Source organism: Malania oleifera, chromosome 7, assembly GCF_029873635.1.
Source record: "Malania oleifera isolate guangnan ecotype guangnan chromosome 7, ASM2987363v1, whole genome shotgun sequence".
In the NCBI taxonomy this organism is placed as follows: Eukaryota; Viridiplantae; Streptophyta; class Magnoliopsida; order Santalales; family Ximeniaceae; genus Malania; species Malania oleifera.
The window spans coordinates 93,434,017-93,449,961 of NC_080423.1; the positions used below are offsets into that span (position 1 = coordinate 93,434,017).

The 15,945-nt window shown below is 35.8% G+C and overlaps 1 protein-coding gene across 1 annotated transcript in view; it reads left to right on the plus strand.

Moving 5' to 3' along the window:
- The window catches only part of LOC131160453 (probable LRR receptor-like serine/threonine-protein kinase At1g06840), an 86,257-nt gene that overhangs the window by 57,006 nt on the left and 13,306 nt on the right, over positions 1–15,945 (plus strand). Inside the window, exons 16-19 of the mRNA XM_058116154.1 lie at positions 2,766–3,049; positions 3,604–3,655; positions 4,442–4,692; positions 5,110–5,244. Coding sequence (XP_057972137.1) covers positions 2,766–3,049; positions 3,604–3,655; positions 4,442–4,692; positions 5,110–5,244 — 722 coding nt within the window. The remainder of the gene's footprint in view (positions 1–2,765; positions 3,050–3,603; positions 3,656–4,441; positions 4,693–5,109; positions 5,245–15,945) is intronic.

The window sequence follows — 15,945 nt, forward strand, 5'->3', positions numbered from 1 at the left end:
TTCATATAATTTCAAAAGCACTTGTAATAATCTTTTGTTTTGATAGAATAAATAAAATAAATTAAATTAAAAGAGAAATTTCACTTCACTCCTAAATATCTCATTTAAATTCCGATGAAATTTCATTGTATAGTTAAAATTTCAACAAGTTTCGCTAAAATTTCGAGATTTCGATAAATTTTAGATGATTCATTGAGATTTCGACAGAAATTATGCAAGACAGAAATCAACTGCCATTTCGATTTCGAGGGTGACAGAAATCGAAAATTTCGGCTGAAATTTAAGACCATGCTTACACCTAATACAAGAAATCTAACTCAAAACAAGGGAAGATATGAAGCCTTGGAAAATCATTGTCGGAGATTCCATGCTCTATAATTTGAATATGAGCTCTTGGGAACTTTAATTTTTTAATTTTCCTTAATAGAGTGATCCAAGTTGCAATATGATACTGAACATTGCATCTACTATTTGCTATTATCTGAAAAATAATTCTAGCATTTGAAGTTTTTTCTGTGTGCATATGTAAATGCTTAAATTTCATCATTTTTATGTTGTGCATATTTTGCATTGGCATGTTTGCCATGGTCTAATTCATATTGATTCCATTCCTGCATCTGTCAGTTTGCCTCCAATATTCACTTTTGGGATGTTACCCCTGCACATAATATAAAATGTTTAGTTTAAAATTTTATCAATTTTCATGCAGCGATATGAAATATGATGTTTATCCATGGTTAATGATGGTACAATGAAGATGATGTTGGATAAATATATTTCATAAAACCTCATCCTAGATGCATTCAAAATATGTTGTTATTCAAAAGGCAACCAGCTACAGCCATGCCTTCCTATTGCAGTATATTTCCCATGATGATGCATCCATATGGCTTTTGCTTCTGATTTCATAAAACTCCCTTTGCAAGTTACTACAGTAAACATTTTAAAACGGAACTAAGTATCATGTAAAAGGAGTCTTCTATATGAGTCACTATGTCAATGAGCATAAAGGTTGATCCTTGTCAATTGCATGGCTCACAATTTTTTGGTGTAATTTGATTTTACCATTTTGTTTTGTGTCTGTTTTGCATCATGAAACTGGTTGATATAGTATATCCGATGGTGTCCTTTTAATTAACCTGATACCAAATCCTTGATTTACTTTTTTTTTTCTTATATTAAAAAGAAGATATATTAAGAGAGGAAAAAGAAAATAACAACCTAAAAGAGGACATTTAATCCTCAAGAGAAAAGGAAACAAGAGAAAAAAAAAATCCTAACAATTCAAATAAGAAAACCCCTCTTTAAATCCTTTCCAATTCATCAGGCACTTCAAATCTGCTAATTCGCACTGACCCTTCAACTTCCTTTCACCCACACCTATGTGAACTTCATTACCTCCAGGACCAAATAGCCAAAAACCCAACTCATCCAACAATTGTTGAGCTTCTAAGCCCCTGTTTAGAACGTCTTAAGAAAAGTACTTATTTTAAGTACTTGTGTTAATAAGTAGTGTTTGGTTCACACTTTAATAAGTACTTATTTCAAAAAGTACTTTTCCAAACTACTTTTTTTTTTTTTTAAAGAAAATAAGTATTTTTTGAAGAAGTATTTTCTGAAGAAAGTACTTATAATAAGCAATCTCAGATTATTTTTAAATAATATGTTTTCAGAATATTATTTTTTTCAAAAAAGTATTTTTCTATAAGTGGTTCCAAATGATTCTAAATCCTTGCAATTAGCCTCATATACAGGATGGGCAAAATTCCATCCTTACATTACAACTCCTTAACTGTTCCATCCTCAAATATTGAATTACCCTCTTAAACCTTCCGTTGGAGATGATGGCACATATGATAAATCTTCAATAAATTAGATAATTCAGAAATCTAGTGAATGGTTCCTGATAGAGTCCAAAAGCAAATTGCCATCATCTGCGAAGTCATTAACATAAACACTACCATTATCCCACACAATGACATGTCGCCCATTTTCCCATATCCTTACCCTTGCTACTTCTTGCATCTGTATCATCCTTCAGAATATTTGGAGATTCCACAACATTTACACCTTCAGCATTGTTCCTTAAAATTTTTTTGTTGTCCTGGCAGAATTACCTAGCTAGTCAACACAGTGTGCAGTAACCCTCTCACGTTTCCTTCTCTCACTAGTAAATCGGTCCCCCACATTGTCAACGTTCCTTTGAATGTAATCCGCTGATCCACACACCCTTCCTAGACCTCAGTGAAAGCCACCCTTAACTGTTGCTAACAACATGTTCCAGATCAAGCTATCTTCCTGATGTGGCCCTCTTACACCAAATGTGCAGGAACATCAACTGAAATCCCATGACTAACTGGATCGCTCCTCTCTCTGTCCTGAAATACAGAAGTATCGTTTACCCTTTTTCTGCAATATGTTTGCGGTATGTACCCTGTTTTGTGAAAAGGGATAATGCTAACTCCCCCCCCAAATGTGAATCAACCATAATGGGGCTACACAAGCCCTTCCTGAAACTCGTATTGACTGATTAGTGATTACCTTGATTATGTGAGTTAGAATTGTGGGCCTGAAGGGAGGCCCGTTTAGCTCTTACCTTTCTCGGGTACAAGCTAGGTCCTCAATTTACATTTTTCACTTGGTACACAAGTTTTAGCTACTTGAGATTCCACCTATAGTATAAAAACAGCTCCAAAATATTTTTTTTAGATTACCACTTATAATAGTTATCAGAAGCAATTATATATTCTTTTTTTTTTCTGCAGTTCTGAAAATTCCTATCAAAGTTGAAGGTGTGAAAGGATTCAGTTTTGGAGAAATGGAAAAGGCAGCAAGCAATTTTAGTGTCTCCACCCAAGTTGGTCAAGGTGGCTATGGAAAGGTCTATAAAGGCATTTTAGCTGATGGCACAGTTGTGGCAATAAAGCGTGCACAGGAAGGATCCTTACAGGGTCAAAAAGAGTTTTTCACTGAGATAGAATTGCTGTCACGACTACACCATCGTAACCTGGTCTCATTGATTGGGTACTGTGATGAAGAAGATGAACAGGTTCTATACTGGCCATTTTAGATATACATAATCATAGGACAGAGACAATGCTGGCCATTTTATACATACATAATCTTGTGTTTCGTTTGTGTATTTTATGGGGATATTGGTAAACTTCATAGTGATTTTGGACAACGTATTGGGAATTGTTAAACTACAAATTGGTGTCAAAGGCTTAAGCCATTTGGGAAGGGGGCAAAAACATGTATCATGCTTGACAGGAGCCTACTGCAGAATTATCAACCTGCCAATGTTGCCTATTGCAATGTTTTTGGGGGATATCTACTGGTGAATTTGTGTGTCATAATTGGATAAACTAGTTTCCTGAAGCCTCCTTTTATGATCTCTACTCTCCTATCAGTCCTATTATTGACCATGCAAATTGATGCTTTTCTTTATTTATTCTCTGATATTCTGGTTATTTTCAGTCCTGAATGTATTTAGTATCATAAAGGAAAGCTGAAAATCTCATAATTAAAAAGTAATTTTAGTAATATTTATTTGTTATCTAAAATAGAAAATTGAACATCAGATCATCTTGCGTGTCTTTGCAGATGTTAGTTTACGAGTTCATGCCTAATGGTTCACTGCACGATCTCCTATCTGGTAAATGTTCTTCCTGAGTTCCGTTCTTGCTGTTGTAAGTGCACCAATGTGGTGATACTCCTGATTTCACATTTTAGAAAAGAAGTAACAGCTGACTTTCTATGAGAAAATATTCTGTTGAAACTACTTGTTGTGTATATCCTGACACTCCATCCATGCTTGCATGTGTGAAACTGTGATATCACCCATGTTATTTGACTTACATTGTTGAAAGGTCCTTGCTTCTTTTCTCTATCGTTTTTTTTTTCATGAGTGGTGTGGGAGGGGTGGGGTTTGCATGTGTATGATATGTTTCTGATTTGACAATTTAGGAACAGTAACAGTTGATCTATGAGAAAAGCATTTTTTTTTTGTAATAATATGCTCAGTATATTATGACTTCTATTTTAGAAATTGTGAAGTCAAATATTTTTCTTTAATAATATTTTTACTTCTATTTTTGTTTCTTTATTAGGGGGTTGTCATTTGGAAAAAAAAAAAAAACAACTTGGTTGAAGAACCCCAATTATTATTTTTGAACTTTTACATTCATGGTCACCATCTTGCTTTCTCTTACTTCTCTTTAAAGCAGAAAGCTTGTGCTTGGGGACACAGATTTCAAGCCTTGGGTTTGGATTTGCACGTAGTTGGACAAAATTAAATACAATTTTGTTATGCATTTTATCTAAATCCACACAAGTCCAAATCCAAGGCCTGAAATCCAAGCTTCCAAGCACATGGTCATAGTTTTTACAAATTAAAATTTGATCCTCTTATGTATTCTGTCATTGATGTGCAATATGACAGGTAGATTTGGAGAACCATTGAGTTTTGTTGCGAGATTGAATATTGCATTGGGTTCAGCCAAAGGCATTCTCTACCTCCATACAGAAGCTGACCCACCCATAATTCACCGTGATATCAAGGCAAACAACATACTATTGGACTCCAAGCTTACTGCAAAAGTTTCTGATTTTGGAATCTCAAAGCTTGCACCAGTATCGGATACCGAAGGAGTTTCAACTGCTCATGTGTCCACAGTTGTTAAAGGCACTCCAGTAAGCTCTCTTCTGAAAATTTTGGAGATAAAGAGTTGTATAATTAAGAAGTCCAAATACAATTTTTGAGGTCTACATGTATTATATGATGCCTTAGTTTTATGTTGAATAATTGAAGTTTGATCTCAGCCAGCTGTCTTCTGGAGTTTCTAATTAGTGTGCATACCAGCTTTCTGGTTGAACAAAGAAAATGACAATTAATTGGATTTGAACAATTCTAAATCTGTGTTTCATGCCAGTTATGAACAAAAAACTGATCATTAATGATTATTAATCAAGGCTGAGCACTGATTGTGACAGTGCTCATAGGATGGATACTGGCTCTTGGTGTAGTTTAAAAGTTTCAGCTACTAAATCGTTTTGTTGTCTTGGTATGGAATCATGGTGTAATTTCACTTTACATTGTCTTCCGTGTAGGGTTACCTTGATCCAGAATACTTCCAGACTCACAAGTTAACAGAGAAGAGTGATGTTTATAGTCTTGGAATTGTATTTCTAGAACTTTTGACAGGGATGAAACCTATATCTCATGGCAGAAACATTGTCCGGGAGGTACTTGATTACTTACTGCTTTTACTTATAGTTTATATATCCCTTTTGTTCAGTTTCAGATGCTTTCTTAACTTGGATAATGCAGATTAGGATAAACTTGATGCAGCTGATGTAGATTCGATATATTTATTTTTTATACTTGATCTTAGCGAAAAGTCTGAGAAAAGCATCTACATATTTATTTTCTTCAAAAAAAATAATATTTAACTTGAATTGCAAGTGTACATGGCCTGTTAAGAGTTTACTTTACATATAGGTTTTTGTAGGAAACTGTATGTGGATTGGAGAAATTATATTTTACTCCTTAAGTATCTAATTAGAGATAGTTTGAACTGGTCTCTCCCTGATTATCTCATCAACATTGTGGCCCACGAGTAATTTTAAAACATTCATCCAGAGTAGCAACTGCATTGAAATCAAGTTATATTTTACACTTAAAACCAAAGTGGGCCATTATCTAGTGCTATGCTAGTAGTCTCAAACTGTTTTAAGGACAAATGTGCAGGTTTAATGTGTAAGACCAGCTACTAGCTGCAAAAATACCAAAGTTCAGGATCATAGCCAGCTCCTCTCTCTCAATACCACACTTGGTGGGGGCAGCACTGGGTAATGCTTTTTAAAACCTAATAAGGAGATAATGATGAAAAATTATTTTAAGATGGTTCAAGATAATATAGTAGATGTTAAAAGAATAGGGGATGGGATCATTAAAATCAGGATAGCTTTAGGCTTGGAGATGGTGAATGTCATTAGTGCGTATGCTCCCCAAATAGGCTTAACAGAAAATGTTGAAAAACAATTTTGGAAAGATATGGATAGTATTTTACAAGGGATACCAATGTTTGAAAAGACATTCATGGAAGCTGATTTAAATGACACATTGGAAAGGATAATATAAACTATGAGAGGATACATGGAGGCCATGGATATGGAAATAAAAATGAGGCTGGTGTTACAATCTTAGATTTTTCCATGTTTTATGATTTGGTTATGTTGAATATTTGATTTATAAAAAAGAACACTAAAGTATTTTTCAAGAGTGGGTATAATAAAAGCCAAATAGATTTCTTCTTAACTAGGAATGGGGATCGTCTATCTTGTAAGGATTGTAAAGTTATCCCAAATGAAAGTTTGGCTGCATAACATAAAGTCCTAGTATTAGATATACATTGTAAAAAGTGGAAGAAAAAGAGTAATATAAATCAACAAAGAGGAGCAGATGGTGGAGATTGAAGGGAGATAATATAGTAAATTCAAAGATAAAATAATTGAAGAGTGTGATTCGGGGGTAAGGTAGATCCAAATACTTGTTTGGAATAAAATGGCTAATTCTAGCATAAGGATAACAATAGAAGTTTTAGTTGAGTCTAGATGAAGATACTCGGGTGGTAAAGAAAGATGGTGATGGGATCAAGAAGTCAAAAAAGTCATTAAGACAAAAGAAGTTGGTATAAAATCTTAAAAAATAAAGAGGCGAGATAAAATGCAAAAATGGCTGTTAGTGAAGCTAAACATAGAGCTTACAGACTAGATATAAAAGAAGGAGAAAAAGACATTTATAAACTTGCTAGAGCTAGAGAAAGAAAATGCTGACATTTAGGTGATGTAAAATGTATAAAGGACGATAATGATAATGTCTTAATTAAAGAAGAAGACATGAAAGAGAGGTGGGGAACATAATTTGATAAGTGTTTTAATGAAAACCAAACTGAAAGATTGAACTTGGAAGTAACAAATAAGGAGAAGACTAAAAGTAGGAGCTTTATTCGCAAAATTAGAGTCCTTGAAGTTAAGATGACATTAAAATAATGAAAAGTGAGAAATCTATAGGACCAGATAGAATAATGTTGAGATTTTGATTAAAATGAATGACCAAACTTGAAGATAGGTCTCTCCCTCTATTTATAATACAAATTAAATACATTCTAATGACAATAATATCCTTACTAACTCTCACTAATTAACATACTAACACACTTAATAATAATATTAATAAAAGACATAAACAACCTCTAACACTCCCCCTCTAGCTAAAGCATAAATGTCATATGCTCTTAGCTTATTACAAATAAATTTAACACGAGCACCCCCCAAAGCTTTGGTAAACAAATCGGCAAGACACATATTAGACTTCACATAAATGGTAGTAATGAGCTTCTGCACAAGCTTCTCCTGAACAAAGTGGCGATCAACTTCAATTTGCTTCATCTGCTCATGAAAGACCGGGTTGTAGGCAATATGGAGAGCAGCTTGATTGTCACACATCAACTTCATAGGCTAAGAATGCGAAATACTTAATTCTTCCATCATGTTCTTCAATTAGACAAGTTCACAAGTAAGCCATAGCTCTATATTCTAATTCAACACTTGACCTGGCCAACACAATTTGTTTCTTACTCTTCTGAAAAACCAAATTACCACCAACCAAGATACAGTACTTGGTTGTGCAGCTCTGGTCAGAAGCCAACCCAGCCAATCTGCATTTGTATTTCCATGGATATAAGTGTGACCCTGATCAAGATATAAAAAGCCTCTCCTAGGTGCACCTTTGAGATATCTCAAGATGCGAATTATTGCGTCCTGATGACTTGTCCTTGGAGAATCTAGAAATTGACTCACAACACTTGTTGCAAAAGATATATCTGGCTGAGTAACTGTGATATAATTCAAATTTCCAACAAGTCTCCAATATTGTACAGAATTAGGTAGCAAATCACCCATATCTGGCACTAACTTGATGTTACGATCCATTGATGTATCAATTGGTTTAGATCCCAACAATCCAGTTTCATCCAACAAATCAAGAACATACTTCTTCTATGACAAAATAGTTCCTATACGAGATCTAGATACTTCTATACCCAAGAAGTATTTCAACGGTCCTAAGTCTTTGGTTTGAAACTTAGTTTGTAGAAAAAGTTCAATACTCTGAATACCTTTATCATCATCACCTGTGATAACAATATCATCCATACAAACAACAAGAAGGATCCTACTCAATGAAGTATGACAATAAAACACAAAATGATCCACTGCACACTATCGAAGACAAAACTCAAGTACTACAACATTGAAACGACCAAACCATGCTCTCAAAAACTGTTTTAAACCATATAGAGCATTTTTAAGCCGACGCACTGAACCTGACTCCCCTTGAGCAACAAACCTAGGTGGTTGCTCCATATAAACCTCCTTTTCAACCTCACCATGCAAGAAGGCATTCTTCACATCTAACTGATGCAGAGGCCAGTGATAAGTAGTAGCCGAGGAAATGAACATATGAATTGATGTAAGTTTGGCAACCAGAGAAGAGGTATCAGAATAATCCAAACCATACACTTGAGTATATCCCTTATCAACAAAACGGGCCATTAGATGAGCCATAGAACCATTAAGGTTGACTTTCACAATGTAAATTGAGCAACAACCAACTACAGACTTTTTAGGAGGAAGAGGTACCAAGTCCCAAGTGCCATTTCATGTAAAACATTCACATTTTCAACCATAGCACTCGTCCACCCATAGTATGATGATGAAACAGATTTAGGAAGGGTAGTAGATGATAGAGCAATAACAAAACAATAATAGGAGGGTGATAAGAAGTCATAACAAACATAATTGGAAATGGGATGTTGAGTGCATGTGCTTTTACCTTTCCAAACAACAATGGGAAGATCAACATCATAGGGAATATGATCATCAGACGAGGAAACCAAAGGCATGGTACACCTGCAAATTAGGATGATCAAGACAATGAGAAGGACTCGAACTACATGGAGACTCAGATGGTTGGTTGGGCAAGGACAGTAGAGTAGAATTTGGAAGACTAGGAAAAGGAAGAGATTCATTGAGCTTGGAAGCACTCAGGGACTGGGTGTAGTAAGGTGTAGGCTTAAAGAAGGTAACATTGGCAGAAACAAAAAAGCGATGAAGCACAAAACTTAACAATGGTATCCCTTTTGAGTATATGAGTAGCCTAGAAAGACACATTTTATAGCACGAGGATCCAACTTATCCACCCCAAGAGTTAGTTGATGAAAAAAGGACACACCCAAATAAATGAGGAGGGAGAGAGAATAAAGGTGAATTAGGAAAAGGAATGGAGTAGGGAATTTTACCACTAAGAACATAGGATAGCATCCTATTGATCAAAGAACAAGCAGTAAGTACATCATCACTCCAAAACACTTTAGGTACATGCATTTGATAAAGTAAGGGGCGAGTGATTTCAAGAATATTTATATATTTATATATTTCTTCTCTGCAACCCCATTTTGTTGAGGAGTGTAGGAATAGGATGATTGATGGACAATACCAAATTGAGTCATATAAGTAGTGAATTGTGCACTGAAACACTTTTTAGCATTATCACTTTGAAGTATCTGAACTAACAAACCAAATTGAGTCTTTATTTTTGAACAAAAGGCACAAAATACATGAAATAACTTGGAAGGATCTTTTATTGAATATAACCAAGTCATTCTTGAATAATCATCCACAAAGGTTACAAAGCACCAAAAAACTAACTTGGACACAACTCTACTAGGACCCCTAACATCATAATGAACTAACATAAAAGGTCTTGCAATCAATTTATTGACTCAGGGTGCGGAAGGGACACGATGGTGCTTTCCCAACTGACTAGATTCATAATTAAGACTAGACACAATACTCAAACTAGGAACAAGACATTTTAACTTTTCCAGTGAAGGATTACCAAGGCAACAATGAATTTGGAAAGGTGTGGCAGCAGTAGTGCAAGTAGTAGAAGGAGATAGCGACTCAAAGTGATAGAGTCCACCAGCTCACACCCTCCGCTAATCGTCTTCCTCATCTTCAAATCCTAAATAACCATAGAATCAGGGAAGAATGTCATTGAATAATTCATGGATTTAGTAATCTTGCTAACGAACATAAGATTGAAAGAAAATTTGGGAATATATAAAACTGAAGGAAGATAAATAGAAGTTATGGGATTTACAATCGCAATTCCCTTGAGTGCAGTTGTGGATCCATCAGCAAGAGTAACACAAGGTAAATTTGCAGGATATTGAGGAGTGGAGAAGAAGCTAGGTATAATTGATATGAGCAGTGGCAGCGGAGTCTATGACCCAAGGACTAGGATGAGAAGTACTGAATGACAAGCATACTATGGGATTACTTGTTTGGGTAAGAGATGCAATGGGAAGAGAAGCTTGTTGTGACTCTTGATATTGCTGGAACTTGGAATACTTTTCCTCTGACATGAATAAAGCACGTTGCCCCCCACTTGGCCCCAAAGGTATGGAGTTAGTTGTGGCTGTATTGGCATCCCCCAAAGGTGTGAGGTCGGTGGTGGTTGTATTGGCAACATGTGAAGTTCTACCATGGAAATCCCAACACTGCTCAATAGTATGATTATTCCATCCACAATGAGTGCACTTGCGAGGAGTACCTCTACCTCGTCCATCTTTACCACCACGACCACTCGAACCACCTCGATAACTTTTGCAGTTGTTCGGTAAAGAACTAGAATCACCCTGTGTAGCAAAGGTTGTCCTCTCAGAGCCAGATGCAAGAGTAGGAGAATGTGTGCTAAAGAAATCATGAAGGGCATTAGAATAAACATTGGCAAATGATGGTAGCTCGACACTACTAAATATCTGGGACGGGATTGCCTCAAAATGGGTCTTAAGCCCGCTAGAACATGAAGGACTGTCATATGCTCCCTTTGCTTCTGCCTCTCACCAACGTCGGCAATGATAGGTTGCATGACGTTAAGCTTCACATGATTGCACTTCATCTCTCCAAAAAATCTGCAATACTCTATCTCTTTGTTGTAACTAAAGTACTCCTAGGATTAATCATACATACGTTTAATGTTACTAGAGTATAGTAGCTTGACATAATCCCAAATATCATTGCACGTACCTAGATGCATACACATCCATGCTATCTGTGGCTCCATCGAATTCCATAAGAGGGAAACAATCAAGGCATCTTATTGAACCCACACTTCATTTCTTTTCTCATCAAAAGGATCATATTGGAGCAAGTGCCTATATTTTCCTAATCCTATTAAATAAACCCAAACAATTTTAGACTATTGAACACAATTCTTTCCATCCAACTTTTAAGTTGTTATCTGTGCTAGCGATGTAGGCAACATTTTTTGGGATTCAAAGACTCCATCCCAACACTCACAAACCAGCAGCCACACCAATGTCAAACAAGAAGAACAACCAAAACTAATTGGGACAATCACAAACTATGTGAAGTACCAACACAACCACGGATGAGGTGAACGACTCCCCAATTGATATAGCACTGCCACAACCTCACAATTGGGCATACGAACATTGCCACTGCTCCAAGAAACTCACAAAGAAGCCTTCACAAATCTTGAACAGAGATTAATGGAGTACTGCGAGTGCATGGTCGAAAACGGTTGGATTTTTTAGCAAAAAACAGGTCCGACAGCTTGATAATGTTGTCTAGAGAAGAAATCAGAACATGAGAGAGGAAGAAAAAGAAAAGAAAAAGGTAGCCACAAACTCACTTATGTTTCGGCTCGTGGGGTTGGTACTATCGGCAATTGTTCAGTGCGTGGCTGCGCGTGGGAGCTTTTTCGGCGATCAGGTTTTTGTGGGGTTGGACTTTGGAGGGTTTTGTGTTTGGGTTTATGGTTGGTTTTGTGAAATAATGAGAGGCAGAGGTGGATTTGAGAAGGACATCAACGTGAATGGCTTTTTTAGTGATAACTAAAAAGAATAAGGTTTAGGTTGGATCACAGTCTGATAACATGTTGAGAGTTTTATTAAAATGAGTGACCTTCTTAAAGATAGGTCTCTCCCTCTATTTATAAAATACAAATTGAATACTATCTAATGACAATAATACCCTTACTAACTCTCACTAATTAACACACTTACTAATAATAATACTGAAAGACATGAATAACCTCTAACAAATACCAATTGAAGTTTGGAAATGTTTAGGGGATAAAGGAAATATTTGGTTAACTAATATATACAACATTATTATAAAAATGAAGAAAATTCCAGAAGAATGGAGTAAAAGTACGTTAGTAACTTTGTACAAAAAACAAAGCTATATTCAAAACTGTAATAACTATCGTGGAATTAAGATTGTGAGTCATACAATGACATTATGGGAAAGGGTAATTGAACATAGAATAAGACTAGAAACAAGGATTTCAAAAAATCAATTTGATTTTATGTCTGGGATTGGGAGATCAATAATAGAAGCTATTTATCTTTTAAGAAGTTTAATAAAAAAGTTTAGGGAAAATAAGATGGACTTGCATATGGTTTTTATTGACCTAGAAAAAGCATATGTTGAGTACCTTGGAAGTTCTTTGGTGGGTCTTAGAAAAGAATGGGGTATGTGTTAGACATACTAAGATCATTAAGGAAATGTATAATAGAATGGTGACTAGCGTTAGGACTTTAGGAGAGGGGAATCTAGAGATTTTCTAATCACAATAGGTGTACATCAAGGTTTGACTTTGAGTCCTTTTTACTTTAGTTATTGATGAACTTACTACGAATATCCAAAATAAGATCCCTTGATGTATGTTGTTTGCAGATGATATTGTGTTGATTGATAATAGTAGGAGCGGAGCGGAATCTAAGCTAGAACTTTGGAGAGTAACATTAGAGTCTTAAAGGGTTTACGATTAGTAGGAATAAGATAAAATATATGAAATGTAATTTTAGTGATCTAAGGAGTAGTAGTGGAGAGAAAATTAAACTTGGTAATCAAGAGATTAATTGCACTAATAGATTTAGATATCTTGGATCTATTATGCAAGCAGAAGGGGCAATTGAAGAAGATGTTGTACATAGAATTAAAACAGGTTAAGTAAAATGAAGGAGTGTGTCAGGTGCGTTGTGTGATCGTAGAATACCCTTAAAATTAAAAGGAAAGCTTTATAAGACGGCTATAAGGCCGCCTATGCTTTATGGTTCAAAATGTTGGGCAACTAAGAAACAATATGTCCAAAAAGTAAAAGTTACTGAAATGCGAATGTTAAGGTGAATGGGTGATATAACATTAAAAGATAAAGTAAGAAACGAGCATATACACAATAATTTAGGCATAACACCAGTTAAAGACAAGATAAGGGAGAGACAACTTAGATGGTTTGGCATTTGAAACACGGGCCTAGTAGAACACCTATGAGGAGGACTGAGTTAGTTATTGCTTCTGGCATGAAAAAAGGTAGGGGTATTATTGAAGAAAACACTCTCGATCGGGTGAATTGGCGGAATAGGATTCATGTAGCAGACCCCACCTAGTGGGACTTAATGCTTGTTGTTGTTGTTGTTGTTACAAGCGCATACAATGAAGAAGAACATGAAAGGGTGCTAGCATCAATAAGTGACTTGATTTGAGTCAGAAGTGCCAAACGGATGGCAGGAAGGTCACAAAAGAGTGAGTTAAGTGTAGAATGAGGGGAAAAAAAAAGAGATTCACATGGCCATGGGAAAAGTGTAGGAAATTATTACCATGCTATTTCCAATGCAAACTCATTTGTCTTTTGTTGAAGAATTGTGTAAAATAGAAGACCTAATCACTGCCATAGGTATTCCCCTCTTTTTATAATGCATGTCAAGTACACCACAATGGCCAAAAAACCCTCTCTAACTGTTAGTTATTAACATAGGTAATACTACTAAACAACCAATAACCAATAATACTCCCCCTCAAGCCAGAGCATATATATCATATTGATGCAGGGGCAGCATCAAGGATCTGCAGCCATGGGAGAGATTGGAAGAAATTGAAGAGAAGGGGAAGAGAGGAGATACAAGGGGAAACTCATGTTCACTTCAATTTCAAATTCAACAACAGCTGCCTACAACATGGCTTTCACACACTACTTATGAAAAAGCCTCTTCACGTGAAATTACACATAAACCCCTAAAACTACATTACATTACAAACATACCGCTAGAATATACAAATATTACAAACATGCCCCCAAATACACATAATACCATACTAGTTAAACCAAACACATAATAAACTACTAACTAAACCCAAATCCTTGATCCAATTCTCACGTGCATTGCTGGCAGTGAGTCCTCGGTGATGAAAATCAGGCATAGGTAGATCAAGGGTTGATAAAGGCAATGGTTATGGTGGTGGTGGTTTGATAAGAAAATTACAAGAAGTCAGGGATTCAAAAGGGGCAGACGGCTAGAACTGTTGTCCTGCATGTGAGGTTTCACTGGTGGTTGTATGGTGATGAAATTTTAGGGTCTATGGTTTCAAGAGGTTTTGTTTTTGATGGTGTGGGTGGTGTTGCAAAATCTAGGCTGGAAATTGGAATTTTGAAAAATAAGGACACAAACTGGAATTTTCGAAATTGGTCATAACTATATTACTTTTTTTTAATTAAATTGAAATTTCTATACAGAGAACCAGATATTAGAATGAAAAATATATAGGAGTGGGGAAAATCATAGAATGAAGAAGAGATAAGAAAGAAGATAAAAAGAAGGGAGAAATTGCTGGAAGTGGAGAAGAAAGCAGGACAAAACAAAGAAGAAGAATAAGCAGAACAGAGAAAAAATTAGAGATAGAACAAGAAGGAGAAGAAAGAAGAAAAAAAAATAAGGGAGAGAGAAGTTATACAAAAGTGGGGAGATGGAAGAAGAGAAGAAGAATGAAAGGAAAATGGGGGAATTGAAATGGAAGAATGAGATCATGGTCTGGCTTTGATACCAAATGATGCAGGGGCAAGCATCAAGAATCTGCAGCCATGAGAGAGATTAAAAGATATTGAAGAGAAGAAGAGGAAGATAGGAGAGAGAAGATGCAAGGGAAAAACTCACGTTCACTTCAATTTCAAATTCAACAACTGCCTAACATGGCTTTCACACACTAATTTATAAAAAGGCCTCTCACATGAAATTAAACATAAACCCCTAAAACTACATTACATTACAAACATACCCCTAGAATATACAAATATTACAAACAAGCTCCCAAATACACATAATATTATACTAACTAAACTAGACTCATATAAACTACTAACTAAACCCAACCATCCCTTAACCCAATTATTTTTTAATTATTCTCCAACAAGGATATTCCAAATACCTTGCTTCTTGTCCTACATCACATATGCTCCTAGGTTTTCAAAAATCGATTCTAAGCACCCTCTAAAGCTTTAGTGAGTGAGCGAGTTGGTTTGGGGACTTCACGTGAGTAGTTTCAATGAGTTTTTGCATAAGTTTCTCTGGGAGAAAATAACAGTCAACTTTGATATGCATCGTCTAGAGACTGTGGGAGAGGTTGTGAGCTATGAGTTTGCGACGAATCCCTTCCTCTTGCTCAGCACCTTCTGCATCTGCAAGGGACAGAGAGAAAGGAGTTGCCGTGCTTAAAGCTTGAAGAATCAACTCTAGCTTGAAGAGAGCAGCAAGGACTTGTAACTTGCTAGGGTTCCTCGGAGTTTTGAGGAAGAGGGTAAGAAGACGAAGTGATGAGGTATGCTTAGTTTAGGGCTTTCTTCATTAGGGCTTCAAACTTTTTTTTTTTTTTTTCAGTTTTTTCATCAAAATTTGAGCTCTAGTGCCAAATTTACCTACATTTTCAAAATTTTTGGTTAGGATTTTCTAAAATTCCAAAATTTTGGTTGAAAATTATCAATTCCAAATCTATAAGTGAGTTTTCATTCGGTACCCT